The 21,790-nt window shown below is 47.7% G+C and overlaps 2 protein-coding genes across 2 annotated transcripts; both read left to right on the forward strand.

Annotated features, from left to right (window-relative positions):
* Window positions 1-3,199: 3,199 nt before the first annotated feature.
* On the forward strand, window positions 3,200-7,535 carry LOC134489789 (zinc finger and SCAN domain-containing protein 30-like). Its single transcript, XM_063292656.1, has 3 exons — window positions 3,200-3,305; window positions 6,727-7,347; window positions 7,488-7,535. The coding sequence occupies exons 2-3, from the start codon at window positions 6,874-6,876 to the stop codon at window positions 7,533-7,535; spliced, it is 522 nt and encodes a 173-aa protein (XP_063148726.1). The 5' UTR covers window positions 3,200-3,305; window positions 6,727-6,873.
* A 460-nt stretch (window positions 7,536-7,995) lies between these two features.
* Window positions 7,996-21,742, forward strand: LOC134488884 (zinc finger protein OZF-like). The gene is made up of 4 exons (XM_063291226.1): window positions 7,996-8,135; window positions 9,654-9,709; window positions 9,909-10,029; window positions 18,250-21,742. The coding sequence occupies exons 3-4, from the start codon at window positions 9,996-9,998 to the stop codon at window positions 19,878-19,880; spliced, it is 1,665 nt and encodes a 554-aa protein (XP_063147296.1). The 5' UTR covers window positions 7,996-8,135; window positions 9,654-9,709; window positions 9,909-9,995; the 3' UTR covers window positions 19,881-21,742.
* The last annotated feature ends 48 nt before the right edge of the window (window positions 21,743-21,790 follow it).

Below are 21,790 nucleotides of genomic sequence, written 5' to 3' on the forward strand. Positions count from 1 at the left end.
CCAGGAGGATGAAGGTGGTGTTAGCTCAGGTTATAGTTTGTCATCTGATGTTTTCCCTTGAAAATATTTTGCTCCCTTATATTTATGGAAGAGAAGTGTGTGAATAATTTCATTTAACAGCCATAGTTGAACATGGCAGAGCATGTTCGGCCAGTCCAGTCCAATGTGATGAATCAATATTCCTGGTAAAGCAAGCCTTGACTTAGCATAACGTGTGGCTCTGGTCCCACCCTGATAGACTGCATCTGGCACAATCACAGATTCCATGTAAGGGTGGAGAACCCAGTGGCAATGGTTAATTGCCCCTGGGTGCTCTAACCTTACACATCAAAGGGAAGGAAGGATAGAGGAGAGAGCAATGGAGGAGCGAGGGATGAGAAGGGAGCAGCTGGCAGCAACCCCACTCACATCTGAGAGAGAGAGAGGCCACCATCACGCAAGCTGTCAACGCAGAGGACGGGGCGGGACAAAGAAAAGGCGGGAGGCTTAAGAAGAGAGGCAGGAAGAAGTGGGGCCAGTCGTGGCCCTGACAGACTGAGAGAAAGACCTAATAAAGAACTTCGCATGTCCATCATGGCTTGTGTTGTGCGTTTCTAAAATTAGGCCTTAAAATAAAAAAAACTCACATTCCAGCACTAAACTATAATGTGGCTGATTGAAAGTCTTATTTGTTTGTAAGATTTGTGCTCCCTCCTGCAGCAGCCCTCCGAGGTAGGCTGGGCTGAGAGGAACCGGCCAGAAGTCACCCACTGGCTGAGGAGGGACCAGGACCTGGGTCTCCCCACTCCTAGTCCAGCCACCGCCCCAGCCACTGCCCCTGGTTTGACTACACACACAACCCCCCGCATTGCCTGTGAGCCGGAGTACAAAGGCCTGTTGAAAAACCATGGCTTAAAAATAAAGTGCAGTTTATTGCAGGCCCACTGCATGGGACTGTTGGAAGGTGAAGGTGCAAGTGGGATTCAGCTTGACTCTGTCCAAGACAGATAATTGATTAGTAGGAGTAGTAAAACTCCTTTGAGGTGAGTTCATCTGGTGACTTCATGGACAGCTCCATGAAGTTGTCTTGGGAACACTTCAGAGGCTTTTTTTCCCCAATTGCCCAGTGTGTCCTACCGCAGTGTTTCTCAACCTTGGCAACTTTAAGATGGGTGGACTTCAACTCCCAGAATTCCCCAGCCAGCATATGTGGGCTTCAATTCTGTGGCTGTAACCTCTGGAGATTAACCTCAGGTTCTTTGTGCAAGGGGTGCGGCTGGGCAGCTGGTTAGACTGGATTTGGCAAAGCTTGGGAGAATTTGGTAAATAATTTATTTGATTGATCAGGCTGCCAAATCAAGAGTCAAGACAGTGTACAGAGTCAAAAACATAAAAAGATAAATCAAAACGCAATTCGTATGTACAATGCACTGGGGACAGCATCAGAAGTTACTTTCTCCCAGGCAAACAACTCCTTGTTTAAAAGTAAACTGGTTGGTGATGGTTGCAAATCGTAAGTTAGGAGTAGTGTGGCACAGTGTACCAATCCATAGTGTTTCCATTTTATTTTTTAAATAAACCATGTTTTTTAAAAAAGATTGATTTTTCTATATGAATTTGAAAGAAAGATTTGTAGTTTTTTCCAAAGTAAATTAGCTTAACACAAAGATTGTTTTAGATTAACAGCGAACATACTAGTGAGGGAAGATGGGGTGGGGGTCCTTGTCTAATTTTACTTGCTTGTCGATGGGTTTCCCTTAAAATCGGGATAATTGTTTTCCCTTGGATAAGTACCGTCTAAACCAGTGTTTCCCAATATCTGCAACTATAAGGTATGTGGACTCCAATTCTCAGAATACAATGCTGGCTGGGGAATTCTGGGAGTTGAAGTTCTAGAATTCCCATGAGCTCCTGGTGACTTCATGGATACATCCATGCCTTTTCTTGGCAACAAGATGGATGGGCTTTGCCACTGTGTCCTTCAAGGATGTTTTTCTGATTTTCTGGTGGTCTCCCATCCTAGCACTAACCAGGTCTGACTTGCTTAGCTTTGGGACACCAGCCAGGTCAACAATACTTAAGATTTGCTTTTATTTATTGGCTCCTTGGCCCGAGGTAGGCAGTGCTCCAAGCATGGACATGTGGGAGAAAGCTGCTGTTGAAACACAGACCTTTGGGGGATTTCAGCATTGCGACCTGGGTGCAAATCATAACTTTATTGATTTATTTATCAAATTTATATAGCCCCCCATCGCACAAACAAGTGACTCTGGGCGGCACATAACAAGGCTGAAAACAATGAACCAATAAATACATTACATACATACATACAAACACATCTGGCCATATACAAACAGCTGCTTGGAATAATGAAGCGCCAGCAGGCGGCTTTTATATTAGATATGGCATACACTGAGATTCCATGTACTGTAATAGAACCTAATCGCATAATTGTATATCTTGATGGGAATTCAGGCCTCTGTTTTTAAGGTTCTTCAAAGGATCCGCGGTTAATTCTAACAAGACTCCGCTGATTGCCCAACTTGATGACCTGTAATTTGCTCGGAGATGGTAGGGTCTCCATAGGGCTGAATAGCTTTTCCTGCACATTGCAAAGGGCTGGACTAGATGATCCCTGCGGTCCCTCCCAACTCCAGAAGGGATGACTCTATCACTGCTGGGGAGGTAGTCCCAACGCGTGCAGGGGGCACCAGCTTGGGGAAAGCGGGGTGGAGCGGCGCGTCTCTCGATAGCTTTGTCGACTCGAAGTTCCTTTGGAGCACAGATTCCCCAACCTGTCGCCCGCAGGAGTGTTGGGATTCTCACGTGTGGGAAAGGTTGCTTCTCAGACATTTACGCCGTGTGTGTGTGTGTGCGTGTGTGTCAGTCCCGCGTTGCAGGCTGGAGGGCCGTCCGCGTCGCACCTCTCCACCCCGATCTGCGTCAACGTCCAAGCTTTCCCCTCTTCCTTTCTTCCCCAATCCTCCTTTCAATCCTCTTTCTCCTCTCAAAGCTGTCCCTTGGCTTCCGAAGGGTTACAGGGACGGTGGGCAGGGATTCCTAGAGAGGAAGGAAGGACGGAAATTTGGGAAGCGGGGGAGGGGAAGGGGCCCTCCGCGGCCAAGCCACCTCCCCATCCGGCCTTGCGCGCGTATCCCTCGCAGGAGCGCCGGAGGGGGGATGCGAGCGAGGAAGGACGGGTCGGATGCGAAAAGGGTGGGGCGAGGTCGGAGCCGGCGGGGGCTGAGTTGGGGACGGGGGCGCACCCACCTCCCTGCCCAGCGTCTCCTCTGGCCTTTGTTTCCCCATCCGAGGGGTGGGGGCTGGTGAGTCCGGATCTTCAGCCGTGCGTCGGGGAAGGGATGGATCGAGCTGCAGAGCGGGGCAGAGAGGAGACCAGGCGCGGTCCAGGCAGCAGCGCCTGGAGAGACAATGCGGGGAGGCCTGGTGGGGAGGACCGGGTGGGAGAGGAAGAGCTGCAGGCGGGAAGAATAACGCCCCCCCCCCGCCCCCATATCACTGTCCTCACTCCTCTGGATGCGATTTCTCCATCCGAGGTTATTCTTGTGCGCTTGCGGGCTGCGGCCGCTTTCCAGCCTGGCCGCCTCCAGCGCCTTCACTTGGGATGTAAAAGGGCGAAACGGGGCCCGGCGGGAGGCGAAGCGTTTTATGCTGGTCTAACCGGATCTGGGTCTCAAGAGTGTTGGGTAGAGCCAGGGTGGGTGAGTGCGTGAGTCCAAAGAAGCGGCCGTAGAGGTTTTCTAAATCGGATTGGCCGGGGCTTACCCCGAAAAAGTTAAGCGGCATCGGGCTTGGTTAGTGTTTATTCGCTGCTTTGTGGTTTACGTCCCGCCTTTCCTTCGGGAGTTGGAAGTGGGGGGCATAATGCCCCCTCCTCTAATTTTTCCCATTTTCAAACAGACATACAGTTAGGGGAGGTGGGTCGGCCGAGAGAGAGGGACCGGCCCAAAGCCATGCAGGATGTGCCCGTGGCTGAGAGGGGACCGGATCCTGGCTCTTCCTGCTACCAGCCTGACACTTTTCCCACTCCCTCCCCCGACAATGCTTAGCAGGGAGACCACCAGGAAATCTGTTATCGGGAGAAGGAAAAACAAAACACCGAAGAAGTTAGGAAACCATTTCTATACTGTGGCCAGGATAATGGCGTTGTGGTGTCCACAAAGTCTCCAGGAGTCAAGTTGAACTGGAGGGTGGCTTTGCCTCCTTTTTTAGATTTCTGGAGAAAGGCTCAAAATACTCTGGCTATTGCTGGGATTTTCTCTTGGGTTACAACTCCCCTCATCCTATGAGTAGGACTTTGGGGAATGAGATTCTCACAGGTGGAGGGCCTTTGGTCTTGTTAGGATGGGTATCTGGATTGGGGATGAAGGAAGGAAGGGAGGAACTCTTATTTTATTAATTTAATTTAATTTAATTGTGTTATTTATCAAATTTGTGTAGCTGCCTTTCTCACAAGAAGTGACTCTGGGCAGGGTACAACAGTTGCCTCCCCCTCCCCCTCCCTCCCCCCTGCTCTGAGTGAAAAAATCTAAGCTTTGGTGAACATAAAGGAGAGACTGAGCGTCAGGTTTTCTATTAGGAGGGGATCTAATGGGGTGGAGGGTTTGCAGTTTGCCTGAGCTGCTCTGCTGAAACTCTCTGTAGGTGCTTGCTGCATGCAGATTTACACAGAGAGAGAGAGAGACAGGCAGACAATCTTCGTGGGCTTTCTTTCAAAAGAAACCTTTCCAAGGAATGAGCAGTATGTAATAGAATGACAACTTCCCTGAAGCTGCATTGGGTTCAGTGCAAGGCATTTTAAAAAGGCACTCCATTTTAATACAGAACAATAATAAGAGAAGAAAGCACTGGAAAGAACAGAAATAAGGAGAGAGGGACCGAACCAGAAAACAAGCCAAAAGGGTCCAATTTCTCCACCAGGGGGGGCTTCCGTTGGGCTCAGTTCCAAACTCTTTGTCCCATGGAGAACACAAAGGGGGGGGGGGTTGTTTGGGATTCCCAAGAAGAAAAAGCAGGAAATAGGATCAACTGCTGGGGAAAATGCGCAGGAAGGGAGAGGATAGATCCACACTTCATGTTTAAGCTGCTTCTGTCCTGTGCTTGCGTCTAAGCTGGCTTAAGAAAAACCTGTTTGGACTGATGCCCTTGAGAAGAATTCAGTTCAGGCTACATTGTCCGACTCCTTTGGACAACACCTCTACTGCAGGTCCTTCCATCCCTGCCACTCCATTTTCTTCGATAAAAAATGGATTTATTACTCTGTCTTCTTGCCTGACACCCCCCCCCCCCCCCGCAACATTAAAATGGTCAGGAGTCAGAAGCTGCCTGTTTGACATTTCACAGGGTTGCAGTATTTAGACAGATGATGATAGAGAGAGAGAGAGAGAGATGATATAGATGATAGATGGATAGATAGATAAGATAGATATAGAATCACTGAAATGGTCAATCGCTTAAAAAAAATACAAAAAAGATCTCTGAACTGATTTGTTGGGGGTAAGGGCCTGTGTGTCAGCAATTCATTTAATAAAGCTATTTAAAGGGGGGGATCCTGATGGGCGGTGACCATAAAACAGGGTAAGGAGCCATTCTAGGCGCTGAGTGCGGCAGCCAATGAATCCAGGTTAGCCTATAACAAACAAAGCAAAAATGGATGGGAGTGTTTGAGGCAATGTGGGCAGATATTTGTACCTTAAAAGTGGAGCAGGAAAATGTGCCAAGAGGTTGCACTTGAGGTGAGAAGAACCCTAGGGGACCCTGAGCTAGTCCCCCTTCTCAGCCCCAGAGCCAGGGTGGGACAATGGGGAAGGGGCTGGACCAGGAGTGGGGAAATGCAGGTTCTGGTGCCCCTTCAGCCATGGCAGCTCTCTAGGGACTCTGGACCAGCCTTCTCTCAGTCAAGCCTACCTTCCAGGGTTGTTGTATGGGTAAAATTAAGTGAGCTTCTCATCTGATTGCTCTTTTCACTCTGCCATGGGGAAGGGGCTGGAGTAGGAGGGGGGCAGTCCAAGTTCTGGTCCCCACTCAGCCATACCACCTCTCTGGGGGACTCTAAGCCGGTCCCTCCCTCACACAGGGGAGAAAATGGGGGAAGTGGGAGGAGGACATCCCCTATACACCACCTTAAACTTCTGAAAAAGAGACAGGTCCTCTTTTACATAAATAAATCATCCTTAGAAGAACAGTCATTATCCAGCTGAAAAAAAAAACCAAATGCAAAGAAAGTTGCCTCCTTGCCCGATGGTCCCTCCGCTCAAATTATATTGAGCATCTTTAGTTGGGAGAAGGTGGCCTTTTGGCTCTGAAAAATGGGACCTCCCAATTCTGCCTTTATTTATTTATTTATTTTAATGTATTTATTTATTTATCAAATTTGTCACCGCCCATCCGACCAGAGGGACTCTGGGCGGTTTACAATATAAAATGATAAATATGTAATAAAAATCCCATATAAAATACACTATAAATATCAGCTCCTCTTTGGGTGAGAATCACACAAAATACTAGACTAGGGTTAAACACAGTTGAGTAATTTGGGGCTCGGTGTGTATCAGTTATTCAGCTGCTTTCTCAGCTTTCAAAGGGGTCATCACATCAGCCACAAGGTGATTTCTTTGCTCAGGCAGATCCTGTTAGGTGAACGCAGCTGTTGTCTTTTGCTAACTTGGGATTAGGGCTTTCTCCTGCAACGTGTGAATCGGGTCTTGGTTTTTCCCTGGTCTGCAGGCAGAGGAGCTGGGAACCAGCTGGAGCTTGGCTGCATAATAGTGTCCTCTGTCCCAAGGGTTAATCAGAGCCCTTTTGGGGCTCGGCAGGACTTGGCATCACTGCTTTTTTCGCCAATCTTTGTTGGGAAGAAAAGGCATTCCAACAATGTCATCGGAAATGACCTTGCAGGACAGGTCAAACGGGGCCACGTCACAGGCTGAGCTGGACCACAGGGTGGAGAAGAAATCGGAGAAGGCCTGCCTAGAAGCTGAAAAAGCCCCTTGTCCTCTCCAGTGTCCAAGGAGTGAAGGTGGGGAGACGGGGCTGCAGAAGGTCCTGATCAAGGATACGCCCAGTATCAACGTCCAGCGAGAACGCTTCCGGCAGTTGGGCTATCAGGATGCTAAGGGTCCCCGAGAGGTTTGCAGCCAACTCCATGATCTTTGCCATCAGTGGCTGAAGCCGGAGAAGCGTTCCAAAGCTGAGATGCTGGACTTGGTGATCCTCGAGCAGTTCTTGGCTGTCCTGCCCCCGGAGATGAAGAACTGGGTCCGAGAATGTGGAGCAGAGACCAGCTCCCAGGCGGTGGCCCTGGCCGAGGGCTTCCTGCTGAGCCAGGCGGAGGAACAGAGGCAGCAGGTGAGAACAGGGCCTCGAGATGGTTCACTGGAGCTTCCCTTGGCCACTTTCTGCTCACAACATCCTGTACCCACCTTATTTATTTATTTATTATTTGTGGCCCTATGAAGCCAGTGTTTGGCCAATCATTCTCATTATAGGCAAGGACCGATACAGGCCTTTCCTGGCTTTTACGCACCCTGACTTAGGTAAACCCAACATTACACAATGGTTATAAGAATAGTGGCTGGCATTTTTCTGCCTGCAGTCTGACCTTTGTAAAAACTGTCCTATCTTAGGGGTCCATGAACAACAATCCTTGGACTGCCCCCCCTTTTAATCCATTCAATCATGTCCGATTCTCGGAGACTGCCTGGACAAGTCCCTGCGGTTTTCCTGGCGAGGTTTTTCAAAAGTGCTTTGCCATTGCCTCCTTCCTAGGGCTGAGAGAAAGTGGCCCAAGGTCACCCAGCTGGCTTCGTGACCAAGGTGGGACTAGAACTCACGGTCTCCCAGTTTCTAGCCCAGTGTCTTAACCACTATACCAAACTGGCTCTCAGACTGCCCCTATTATTATACAAATTACAATATTAATGGGGAATATTCTACCCAGTTTTCTTTTTCCTGTGCTGTTCCTTTTCTGATCTATCTCTTTGCTCTTTGGGGTTTATTGTTTTCTCCTTTGGAGGACCGAGTTGTGGAAGAAACCACCAACTTCCCCAGGATAGAAAAAATTCCATCCGGTTCTCATTCAAAGCTGTTGTTGGGGCAGATCAAGCAAGAAATTGACAGGGTTGCTACTACACTAGGTAAGTGATGGTGGGCTATTTTTCAGTTTTGCCATGTGCTGGCAGCCAAAACTAAATATATGTAAACAGCTTTTATCTTCTGAGCTGATGCATATGTAAATCTGGGTTAGGCAACTATTTGGAATTTTGGGCATATCTTGTGAGCGCTCTCATAGAATGGCTGTCATGGTGGGGGAGTCCTAATCATAAAAACCTACCAAGGCCAACGCAGCCAATCACAAATGCTGTTTTCCCAGATGGCAAGGAGTTAAATATATTTTATTGGGTTGGTTTAGACCAGTGTTTCTCAACCTTGGCACCTTTAAAATGTGTGGCCTTCAACTCCCAGAATTCCCTAGCTAGCATGGCTGGCTAGGGAATTCTGGGAGTTGAAGGCCACACATCTTAAAGGTGCCATGGTTGAAAAACACTAGTTTAGACTAAACTGTATGCTGCCCAGAGTCGCTTTTAGTGAGGTGGGCAGCTATATACTTGTGATTAATAAATAAATACAATAAATGAAACTGAAAAGTAGCTTAAAACACATTTATTTTTTGGCTCTACCCACATTGTTCTGGTCCTGTCCCAGCATAAGTTCAAATATTGATGCTGATGTAATTCTTGGACCCCAAATACTAGCATTTTTATCCTGAATTTTCTTGCAACTGGGGGCTATGTCTAAAAAAACACATTTTTTTCATCTCCAAGGGGTGCAGCCAGTGATATCCTTGCGTGGAGTTAAAGGGTAAAGTGAGGACTTCAGGCCTGTGCAAAGTTTTAGGCTTCCCCATTACCCTGTTATACCTCCATGGATGTAATAAATTCATTTTGGTAGCTTTTCCGGCATTTTATAGGGTGAAATGGATGCCTTAAATCAGTGTTTCTCAACCTCAGGAACTTTAAGATGTGTGGACTTCAACTCCCAGAATTCCTCAGCCAGCATGCTGGCCAGGGAATTCTGGGAGTAGAAGTCCACACATCTTAAAGTTGCCAAGGTTGAAAAGCACTGCCTTAAATTTTTGCAAGTTTTTGCCCTTTAAACCCCTCAAAACAAAAGACTGTGGGGTTTTTAAACATGGCTGCCCAGTTATCAAAACACTAACACACTGGATTCTCTTAGTGCAGGGAGAGGCAGTGTGGGGGAGAAGGGGTTGCCCCAGGAGTGGGGAGATCCAAGTTCTGGTCCCCACTCAGCCACAGAAGCTCCCTGGGGTGCTCTAAGCTGCTCCTTCCCTCTCAACCCCAAGGTGGGGTAGGGGTGAAGGAGCTGGACCAGGAGTGGGGAGACCAGCTTCTAGACCCCCCTCAGGCACAGAAGCTCCTGGGGAACTCTGGGCCAGTCCCTCTGGCTCAACCCCACCCTCTTCCCAGGGTTATTGTTGTGGGGAAGAAAAGGATGAAGCATTTTTGGTCCCGTCTTTCACAGGAGTTGCTGAAGAACTGCAGGTGGGCTGTAACCCACAGCTTGTCTACCTGCGTTGTAGAACCTCAGTTGGCCTTCCACTCACCATCTTCCCTGCATCTCTCTCGCTCTCCCAGGGGAGGAACCACAGCTGGCCGCTGGATGTAACCCCCCTTCTGCACAGCTGGATCAGGTAGGGGAATAAAATCTGGGAAAGACAAGCTGGGGTCAATTACTGCTGCCTTTTTGCCGCTGTCAGATCCATCCCTAAAGGACCTTTCCGAAGACCACGGCTTCCTGTTCTGCCCCACTGGGTCCTGAAGACCCCCGTTGGGCTTTGCTAAGAAATGTGCTGCTCTGAGTGTAAGAAGCCGACGTTTGTTGCTTTCTAGGTGACGCTTGAGGAAGTGTCTGTGACTTTTACAGAGGACGAGTGGGCGCTGTTGGATCCAGACCAAAGAGCCTTGCACAGGGACGTGATGGCACAGAACAGTGGTATTGCCTCCTCCTTGGGTAAGTTTCCACTTAGAGAAAAGAAAAAGGGCAGAAAACATTTTTTTTGTTGTTGTTTATTTGTTCAGCCGCTTCCGACTCTTTGTGACTTCATGGACGAGCCCACGCCAGAGCTTCCTGTCGGTCGTCAACACCCCCAGCTCCCCCAGGGACGAGTCCAGGGACGAGTCCGTCCCCTCTAGAATATCATCCATCCACCTTGCCCTTGGTCGGCCCCTCTTCCTTTTGCCCTCCACTCTCCCGAGCATCAGCATCTTCTCCAGGGTGTCCTGTCTTCTCATGATGTGGCCAAAGTATTTCAGTTTGGCCTTGAATATCATTCCCTCAAGTGAGCAGTCTGGCTTTATTTCCTGGAGGATGGACTGGTTGGATCTTCTTGCAGTCCAAGGCACTCTCAGAATTTTCCTCCCAACACCACAGTTCAAAAGCATCGATCTTCCTTCTCTCAGCCTTCCTTATGGTCCAGCTCTCGCAGCCATATGTTACTACAGGGAACACCATTGCTTTAACTATGCGGGCCTTTGTTGTCAGTGTGATGTCTCTGCTCTTAACTATTTTATCGAGATTTGTCATTGCTCTTCTTCCAAGGATTAAGCGTCTTCTGATTTCCTGACTGCAGTCAGCATCTGAAATAATCTTTGCACCTAGGAGTACGAAGTCTTTCACTGCTTCTACATTTTCTCCCTCTATTTGCCAGTTATCAATCAAGCTGGTTGCCATAATCTTGGTTTTTTTGAGGTTTAGCTGCAAGCCAGCTTTTGCACTTTCTTCTTTCACCTTCATCATAAGGCTCCTCAGTTCCTCTTCGCTTTCAGCCATCAAAGTGGTATCATCTGCATATCTGAGATTGTTAATGTTTCTTCCAGAGATTTTAACTCCAGCCTTGGATTCCTCAAGGCCAGCTTGTCACATGATGTGTTCTGCGTACACGTTGAATAGGTAGGGTGAGAGTATACAGCCCTGCCGTACTCCTTTCCCAATCTTAAACCAGTCTGTTGTTCCGTGGTCTGTTCTTACTGTTGCTACTTGGTCGTTATACAGATTCTTCAGGAGGCATACAAGATGACTTGGTATCCCCATACCACTAAGAACTTGCCACAATTTGTTATGGTCCACACAGTCAAAGGCTTTAGAATAGTCAATAAAACAGAAATAGATGTTTTTCTGAAACTCCCTGGCTTTTTCCATTATCCAGCAGATATTGGCAATTTGGTCCCTAGTTCCGCTGCCTTTTCTAAACCCAGCTTGTACATCTGGCAATTCTCGCTCCATGAATTGCTGAAGTCTACCTTGCAGGATCTTGAGCCTTCCCTTACTGGCATGTGAAATGAGTGCCACTGTTTGATAGTTTGAACATTCTTTAGTGTTTCCCTTTTTTGGTATGGGGATATAAGTTGATTTTTTCCAGTCTGATGGCCATTCTTGTGTTTTTCAAATTTGCTGGCATATAGCATGCATTACCTTGACAGCATCATCTTGCAAGATTTTGAACAGTTCAGCTGGGATGTCGTCGTCTCCTGCTGCCTTGTTATTAGCAATGCTTCTTAAGGCCCACTCAACCTCATTCTTCAGGATGTCTGGCTCTAGCTCACTGACCACACCGTCAAAGCTATCCCCGATATTGTTATCCTTCCTATACAGGTCTTCCGTATATTCTTGCCACCTTTTCCTGATCTCTTCTTCTTCTGTTAGGTCCTTGCCATCTTTGTTTTTGATCATACCCATTTTGGCCTGGAATTTACCTCCGATGTTTCTAATTTTCTGGAAGAGGTCTCTTGTCCTTCCTATTCTATTGTCTTCTTTCACTTCCGCGCATTGCTTGTTTAAAAATAATTCCTTATCTCTTCTGGCTAACCTCTGGAATTTTGCATTTAATTGGGCATATCTCCCCCTATCGCTGTTGCCTTTTGCTTTCCTTCTTTCTTGGGCTACTTCTAGTGACTCAGCAGACAGCCATTTTGCCTTCTTGGTTTTCTCTTTCTTTGGGATGTATTTTGTTGCCGCCTACTGAACAATGCTGCAAACTTCTGTCCATAGTTCTTCCGGGACCCTATCTACTAAGTCCAGTCCCTTAAATCGATTCTTCACCTCCACTGCATATTCCTTAGGAATATTAGTGAGCTCATATCTAGCTGATCTGTGGGTCTTCCCTAATCTCTTTAGTCTGATCCTAAATTGTGCAAGAAGGAGTTTGTGATCTGAACTACAGTCAGCTCCAGGTCTTGTTTTTACCGACTGTATAGATGTCCGCCACCTTTGGCTGCAACGGATGTAGTCAGTCTGATTACGGTGTTGTCCATCTGGTGAAGTCCACGTATAAAGCCGTCTCTTAGGTTGTTGGAAGAGAGTGTTTGTTATGCAGAGTGAATTGTCTTGGCAAAATTCTATCAGCCTATGTCCTACTTCGTTTTGTTCTCCCAGGCCATACTTACCTGTAATTCCAGTTGTCATCTGACTGCCCACCTTAGCATTCCAGTCTCCTGTGATGAAAATAACATCTCTTTTAGGCATGTTGTCCAGTAGGTGCTGCAGATCCTCATAGAACTGCTCTACTTCAGCTTCTTCAGCATGTGTGGTTGGGGCGTATATTTGGATCACTGTGATGTTAGATGGCTTGCCCTGAATTCGAATTGAGATCATTCTATCGTTTTTTGGATTGTATCCAAGCACTGCTTTAGCCACTTTACTATTAATTAAGAAGGCTACTCCATTTCTTCTGTGGTCCTCTTGTCCACAGTAGTAGATCTGGTGGTCATTTGATGTGAAGTGGCCCATTCCAGTCCATTTCAGTTCACTGACGCCCAAAATGTCTATCTTTAATCTTGACGTCTCACCAATAACCACATCCACTTTGCCCTGGCTCATAGATCTTACATTCCAGGTTCCAATGGTGTGTTGATCCTTAGAACATCGGATTCGCCGTTCACCACCAGCACCATGGGCCGCTAGCCGTCCTTTCGGCTTTGAGCTAGCTGCGTCATCACATCTGGGGCTAGTTGAGCTCATCCTCTGTTCCTCCGCAGTAGCATTTTGACCATCTTCCGACCTGGGGGTCTCATCTTCCGATGGTATACCGACATATCTCTGGTTGTACTGATCCATTTAGTTTTCACGGCATGAATAGTGGGGTGAGTTGCCATTACCTTCCCCAGGGATCGCATTTAGTCTGACCTCTCTGTCATGACCTTCCCGTCTTGCGTGGCCCTTCACGGTTTGGCTCATGGCATCACTGAGGTGCTCAAGCTCCAGCACCACGACAAGGTAACGATCCTTTGCTGAAGCAGAAAACAATACAGTTTACAAAATTCAAAAAAGATAATTAAAGAAGAAACTTTAAAGAAGTTTAAAGATTTAAAGATGATTAAAGAAGAAACTTTAAAGAAGAGTCCCCCTTAGGGGGTGACAGAAGTTTGAAATAAATAAATAAATAAATAAATAAATAAATAAAAAGAAAGAAAGAAAGAAAGAAAGAAAGAAAGAAAGAAACTCCCACCATTTTTTCAACAGTTAAAAACAAACCCATTATCTACCATAATCCGTTCAGCCCCTTATTCAATCCCTTTTCAGTCATTGAAACCAGAAATCACCATTTCACTTTTTTCCATTTTCAGCAAAAACCCATAAAAGGTTTCCTGTCTTTTGTAAAAGTACTTGTTGTTTTATCCCTGACCAAACAGGTCCGTGTTGCCAACTCTGCCACCATCCATTCCTCCATTGTGGGTATTTCAATATTTCTCCATCATTGTGCATATAATAATCTTGCTGCAGTTTTCACATATAAAATCAGTCTTCCATAATTGACTATCCATAAATCCCAATAAGAAAAGTTCTGGGTTCATCTCAGTATTAGTCTTCAAAACTCTTTGTATCATCATATGTGTCCTAACAGTCAGGAACCACGCTGAGACAAGGAACAGATCTCTAGTGTTTTATTACTGCTACATTAGACAGAAAATCCTAACAAACCAAAGAAGCGTGGGAAAAACCCAGACTGATAAACCCCAAAGGTTAACGCGGGTCTGATCTGTGTCTCTTTGAATGGCTGCTTAATTCCTCAGTACTACGCATGCGTTTTCCCCCCTGGATAGAGGCCCCCTCCTGCTCACCATCAGTACTCATGACATCACCCTCCCCTCCAGATTCACATTCCATTTCAGCCCCCTCCCTTCCAGAGTTCTCATAAGAGTCCATCTCCCCCTCCAAGCTCCCATGGGAACTGGGCAACGATGGAAATTCTTCAAAGGAAAACTCCTCCAAGGACAAATCAGTGCTGCTCTCCAGGTCTGATAACGCTTCTGGCCCAGGTGGCTGCTGCTGGAAAATAGCTAGATAATTAGAAGATTCTTCCCCCCTCCCCCTTGGGAAATGCAAGCGCGAGGTGGAGGGCTGCGGCTCTCCCTCCTCCTCTCGCTCTGGCCTCAGAGCCTCTGGTGGGGGTGGAGGTTGCCAACTTACGAACTCCTCTGCTTGGGATTCCTCTGCTTGCTCAGTCAAGTGAGGAATCTCTGGTAGAGTGTGAGGCTTGGGTTTGTGAGGAAAAAGCTGATGAAATCAATGAACCAGCGTTGGTGCGTGCACATCTCTGGCATTTTCCCACGTGCGCTCTTCCTCAGGGTACCCTTTCCAGTGTATTAAATATTGGATGCCCCTTCCCCTCCTTATAGAGTCCAGAATTTCCTCAACTTCGTATTCCTCCTCCCCCTCCACCATTACTGGAGGTGGGGGGGCATTTGCGATTGTAAGGTACTTGGGGGAGGGTCTTTGGCTAGCAAGGCTCTGTGAAAGACTGGATGGATTTTCATGGGTTCTGGCAGCTTTAAGCGATAAGCCACTGGATTTATCTGCTGTACCACAGTGAAAGGGCCCACAAACTTAGAGTCCAACTTCTTGGAGGGCCTGGTAGAGGTCAGAAACTTGGTAGAGAGCCACACTTTGTCTCCTACTGCAATCGCTGGCCCCTCTTGTCTGTGAGCATCTGCAGCTCTCTTGTAAGCACTCTTTGCCCTGTTCAGCTGTTCCTTTAACAACTCCTGTGTGGCTTGTTGCTCTTTAAGAAAATCAGCCAGGGCTGGAACAGTTCCCTGCTGGGAGGAGGTGGGCAATACCCGAGGGTTAACCCTGTAGAGTGCTTGGAAAGGAGACAACTTGGTAGAGGATTGGACAGAGTTGTTATAAGTAAATTCTGCCATGGGGAGCAGGGCTGGCCAATTGTCTTGCTGATAAGTGGTGTTAACACCTGAGATACTGCTGTAACCATTGGTTAATTTTCTCAGCTTGCCCGTTACTAGCTGGATGATGCGATGATGACAGGTGGATCTGGACCCCTAATGACTGGGAAAGGGCCCTCCAGAACCTGGAAGTGAACTGAGGGCCTCTGTCACTCACCAAGTGATTTATCATGCCTCTATACCTAAAAACGTGGTCCATAAACAACTGCGCTGTGGCTTGCGCAGATGGAATGCCCTTGCAAGGAATAAAATGCACCATTTTAGTGAAAAGGTCCACCACCACTAGTATGGAAGTCAGCCCCTGGACTGGGGGTAAATCAGTGATGAAATCCATGGAGATTGTATACCAAGGCCCACTGGGGGTGGGTAGGGGTTGCAAGAGTCCTGTGGGCTTCCCTGGGAGAGGCTTGGCTAGTCTACAGGTATGACAAGAAGCAACGTAACCCTTTATGTCTGCAGTCCTCTTAGGCCACCAGCAGTCTCTCAGAACTCTATGGAGAGTTTTGAAAACACCTCCGTGGCCTGCCGTTTGATGGTCACGGCAAAGTCTCAGTACTTCTTCCCTCAATGAGGGGGGAATGTATAATTGCCCGCTATGCCAGAGGATTCCTGCCTCTACATTAAATGGGGAGGCAGTGTCTTGCGGGACCCTCTGGAGGTCATCTATCCTGGCCCTGGCATACGGGTCCTGTTGCTGCTGAGCTCTGACTCTTGTAAATAGGTCCTCTGCTTATCTGCCTGCTGCTAAAATCTCTGTCTGGTTCCCCCTCATAGACTGCTGAAAGTTGTGAGGTTGTAATATAGTAGCCTGTACCTCTTGGTGAGTAGTGGGGGTTGCCTGAATGGATCGAGACAGGGCATCTGCCAAACAGTTCTGCACCCCAGGAACATAAGAAATAACAAAATTGAAATGGGAGAAAAACTGGCTCCATCTGCTTTGGCGTGGGGTGAGGGATCTGGTGTTTTGTAGAAGCTGTAAATTCTTGTGATTGGTGCAAACTTTCACAGGATAGGTTGCACCTTCTAGCCAGTGCCTCCACTCTTGAAATGCTGCTTTAATTGCTAGCAACTCCTTGTTAAAAACATCATAGTTTCTCTCTGCTGGTGGGAGCGTGCGGGAGAAAAATGCACAAGGTAGCAATGTATTCTCTGTTTTGTTTGTATATTGGAATAAAATAGCAATAGCAAAATCTGAAGCATCTGAATGCATTATGAATTGCTTCATGGGATCAGGGTGCTTTAAAAGCGGCTGGGATGCAAAGAGCTGCTTAAATTCTTGGAAGGCTGCTTGCTCTCTCACCCCCAAATGAATTTTGATCCTTCCTTCAAAAGCTGTGTGAGGGGTTTAGCCCTGTCACTAAATTTATTTATGAATCTCCTGTAAAAATTGCAAAACCCTAGAAGTTTTTGTATCTCTTTCACACTTCGGGGGGTTGCCACAAGAGAATTGCCTGGACCTTAGAAGGATCCATGGATATGCCTTCTGTTGACATTTTATAGCCCAGGAAATGTAATTCAGTTAAATCGAAGGCACACTTCTTTAGCTTGGCGAACAGCTTGTTCTCTCTCAGTCTTTGTAAGACATTACATACATGGGTTACATGAGTTGTAGCATCCTCAGAGAATATTAATATGTGATCTAGATAAATGACCAGATACTTACCTAGTAAATCAGAGAAAATTTGATTCATAAATCGGGAAAATATGGCTCCTGCATTAGACAAGCCAAAGGGCAAAACAAGGTACTCAAATTTACCAAACCTGGTATCGAAGGCAGTCAGATATTCATGCCCCTCTTTCATCCGGATCAGATTGTACGCATTCCTGAGGTCCAACCTAGTAAAAATGCGTGCTTTCTGTAAGCGATCCAGCAGATCAGATATTAGGGGGAGTGGGTAATTTTCCTTGACCATGACTTTATTGAGGGAACTGAAATCATGCACCACTCTCACGGGTGCCTCCTGGTTTGCTGGTGCCAACAGGTCAGGCTTCTTTGGTACGAAGAAGGTAGGAGCAGACACTGGGGAAGTAGATGGTCGGATGAACCCCTTTTGGAGATCAGAATCCAAGTAATTCTTTAAGGTGGCTAGTTCTTTGGGGGACATGGGATATCGTTTCCTTGCTGGAATCTTGGCTCCTGGTATCAACTCAATGGTGCAATCACAGTTCCTATGTGGGGGTAGTGCTTAAAGAGCAGGTGGCAGCTGTGGCCAAGAGGGCCTTTGCAGAACTTCATCTGGTGTCCTGTCTGTGCCAGTTTCTGGACCAAGAGGCCCTTCAGACAGTCACTCATGTCTTGGCCACCTCATAATTGGATTATTGCAATGCACTCTACATGGGGCTGCCCTTGAACGCCACTTGGAAGCTACAGCTGGTCCAGAATGCAGCAGCACAGGCAGTGACGGGTGTATCTTGGCATACCCATGTGACACCACGGCTCCATGAGCTGCTGGTGAGCTTCCAGGTGCAATTGAAGGTACTGGTTATCACCCATAAAGTTGTTCATGGCACAGATTCTTTGAAGGTCCGCCTATCTCGCATGTTTCTACCTGTCTGATAGGAACAGGCAGACTTGGTGTGCTTGAAGTCCCTTCAATTAAACAGTGCCATCTATCAGGACCCAGGAAGTGGGCCTTCCCTGTCACAGTGCCTGCACCCTGCAGTAGCATCTTCAGAAATCCATGTGGCTCCCACCCTAATGATGTTCCAGATGTCTTTAAAAACATGGCTGTTCTTCCAGGCTTCAGGTTAAGGTGGACGTGGAGCCCTGTTAGTGCCTTTTCTTATATTCAATATTGTCCAGATGTTTCAGATTTTTTCTTAATTGTTTTTCTGATTTTAAATTGCGATCTGCCCTGGATGGATGGATGGATGGATATAGATAGATTAGATAGATAGGTGTGTGTGTGAGAGAGAGAGAGAGAGAGAGAGAGAATATGTCAGGCTTCATTTCATAACTTACCAGAAGTCTTTTTGCTTTCCCCCCCTCCAGGAAGTGATTGGCCAGAGAGTGAAAATGGAGGAACACATGGGGTATCGTTGGGAAAAATTGGAAGCGAAGAGGAGGACAAGCAGAGAGCAGAAGCTGAAGCCGGCAGAATGAAGGACGAACCTTCGGGTTCTTACGATACTGAATTCTACGAGCTTCCAGTCTGCGAAAAAATAGAAGATGGGATCGAGTGGAGCCAATGCCTTCTGTGCGGGAAAGCCTTCGACTGTCAGTCCAGCCTTATCGCTCACTGGGAGAGCCACACGACCAAGAAGCCATACAAATGCATGGAGTGCGGCAAGAGCTTCAGCACGAGGCAATACCTGGGTTGCCACCAGAGAATCCACACTGGGGAGAAGCCGTTCAAATGCACGAAATGTGGGAAGAGCTTCAGCACGAGGCAATACCTGGCTTGCCACCAGAGAATCCACACCGGGGAGAAGCCCTTTAAGTGTCTGGAGTGCGGGGAGACCTTCTGCTGGGCAAACTCGCTCACCTTACACCAGATCATTCACACAGGAGAGAAGCCCTTTAAGTGCTTGGTGTGCGGGAAGAGCTTCAGCAGAAGCACCAGCCTTTCTTCCCATCAGAGGATACATACGGGGGAGAAGCCGTATAAGTGCTTAGAGTGTGGGAAGAGATTCATCCACAATACCAGCCTCACTTACCATCGGCAGCATCACACGGGAGTCAAGCCCTACAAGTGCCCTGAGTGCGGAAAGAGGTTCAGCCACAGGACAAGCCTGACGTACCATCAGCGGAGTCACACCGGAGTGAAACCACATACCTGCTTGGCGTGCGGAAAGAATTTCAGCACTCGACAGTACCTCACTTCCCATCAGAGGATCCACACGGGAGAGAAACCGTACAAATGCACCGAGTGCGGGAAGAGATTTGTCCACAGCACGAGCCTCAGCTACCATCAGCGCGTTCACCGAGGGGAGGAGCCGTTCCAGTGTCTGGAATGCGGGAAAAGTTTCATCACCAGACAGTGTCTCACCTCGCATCGAAGGATCCACACAGGGGAGGAGCCCTTCAAATGCCTGGAGTGCGGGAAGACCTTCCGAAGACGCACTAGCCTGATTTCCCATCAGAGCATCCACATGGGAGAGAAGCCGTATAAATGCCTGGAGTGCGGGAAGAGCTTCACCACTAGCAAATACATCATTTCCCATCAGAGGATCCACACCGGAGAGAAACCTTATAAATGCCTGGAGTGTGGACAGACGTTCTGCTGGGCTAACTCCCTGACCTTACACCAGATCACTCACACAGGAGAGAAACCCTTTAAATGCTTGGAGTGCGGAAAAAGCTTTAGCCGAAGCACTAGCCTTACCTCGCATCAGAGAATCCACACGGGGGAGAAGCCGTATAAATGTTTAGTGTGCGGAAAGAACTTCAGCACAAACAGATACCTCACTTGCCATCAGCGAATTCATATTGTGGATAAAGCTTTTAAATGCCTGGTGTGTGGGAAAAGCTTTAGTACTAGCAAATACCTCAGCTGCCATCAGAGAATCCACACCGGGGAGAAGCCATTTAAATGCCTGGAGTGCGGGAAGAGCTTCTGTTGGGCCTATTCCCTTACTTTGCATCAAAGGATCCACAGAGGAGAAGATGCATTTAAATGCTAGGAGTGTGAAAATTATTCTGGTTTTTTTGGGGGGGCAGAGGGATGAGGGAGCCCTTATCATGGAAAAATTTAAGGGAGAAACCGTAGAAATCACTGTGGAAAGACGTTCGTGCGGAACACAGACTTCATTTCTTTGCATTTAGCTATAAATTTATTTATATGTATGCTTTATAACGTTGGTGTGTTGGCCGATTGTCGCTGTCCAGTGTTTCAGACGGCTTCCTTTTCAGCCCCACTGTGAGGGACTGGGGACTGGGCTGGAACCTTCAGTAAGCCCCACATCTAAGTGATCATCATGCCCTAATTTGAATTCTTGGGAGTGAGGAGGAAAGAACTTCAGTCTGCACACAGATCTCACTTCTCTGCGAAGGCTAGGGACATGGGAGGATCTGTAGGAATGCCTGGCGATTTGCAGAAGTCCTTCAGTTGGAGCTACCATGTTGTAGATTTGCAAGGAATATAGGATGGTCATCCCCAGTATGCCAACGGAGGCCCACGTGAGTTCCTACAAAATTGAGTTTCTAAAGGTTGGGAGCCCTCGTGGTCTGGGAGAGTTCATCCTAATCGAAGTTGTCTGACATGCTCCTGTAAGACAGGGATCTCAGGCCACTTCTGGCCCTTCCTGCCGCACCACCGCCAGACCCTTGGCCACTGGGCCTCCCCCAGCATGCTAGCCTGAATGCTTGACTCTCCAGTTCTCGCACAGAGTCTGTCGCATCACCAAGTCTTCCAAACATGGGGCTTTCAAGAGGACAGGCGTGGCTGCACCAGGCTGCAAATCCAGGAGAAGCAAGCAGAAGCAGAGCGCAAGACATGGGCACATTTACCTGACACTTGAGATTGCTGGAGTGACAGGGGAAGCTTTGTGTGTGCGGCTCCCAATCCGTTTATTGTATTTATTTGTTAGGGTCATATCCTGCCCTTGTTCTTATTGCTCCCTGTGCGAATCTCTCTTCATTTTATCCCCCCAGCAAAATCTTGCAAGGTGACCAGCTCAGAATCAGCCAGAGGGGTTCCATGATGGAAGGTGGATTTGAACTTGGGTCTCTCTCTCCCGGTCTAATCCCATAACTGCCCTGCTGTCATAGGGATCCACAGAGGGGAGGAGGAGGGGGAAACACCTGTTGCAAACCCAGCCCTGACATACCTGTGTACGGCATCAGCATGCAGCATGCACCAAAGGCAGGTCTTTGGTGTGATGCCACAGCCGCCGTTTCATCATTCTGATAAGGGATAGACTTGTGTCAATCATGGTGGCTCTTCAGCGCTGAAAATCAAGAATCAAGAAATGGGGCCGTAGCTTGGGACGCTCTCCCAGAGCAGCGTTCGGCAGCTAATGAGGCTCCTTCCTGCCCACCCATCACAGCCCCTCAGAGCCCCCAAAGCCCATCTCAGCAAAATGGCCATATTCTGCAGCATAATTTTACTTCTTCGTTGGTGATTTCAAGCTTGAAAATCTGGTCCCTCTCACCTGAGCTTGCTTGGGCTCAAAAGCTAAGCAGGCTTGGATCCGGTTAGTGTTAGGATGGGAGACCATTCGGCGATCTCGGGCTGTGGGCCAGATGAGAAAGTCAAAAAAAAAATCTCCAAGGAAGGCAGTGGCAAACCACTTTGGAAATTCCATGTGAGTGTTAGGAGGCAAGTTCAATTCTAGGACTTTACCCTTTTTAAGGGGTATATCAAGCACTTCTGGGAGATTTAACATACCTGCTTTATATTTCCAAAGAGAGCCCCAATTTGCAAAATTAGATAAGGGAAACCTGCAGGGTCTGGCTTCTGGAATTCTCTCCGATCCCTTAATAAGAGTTCTCTGGGTCACATGACCCGGAGATGCTCTAGGTCATGTGACCAGGAGAGGGGCTTCTCATAAGGATGCCCTAACCAGATCTGGCTCATTTTCAAACTCGCTGT

The sequence above is a fragment of the Candoia aspera genome, chromosome 2 (genome assembly GCF_035149785.1).
Source record: "Candoia aspera isolate rCanAsp1 chromosome 2, rCanAsp1.hap2, whole genome shotgun sequence".
Lineage (NCBI taxonomy): Eukaryota > Metazoa > Chordata > Lepidosauria > Squamata > Boidae > Candoia > Candoia aspera.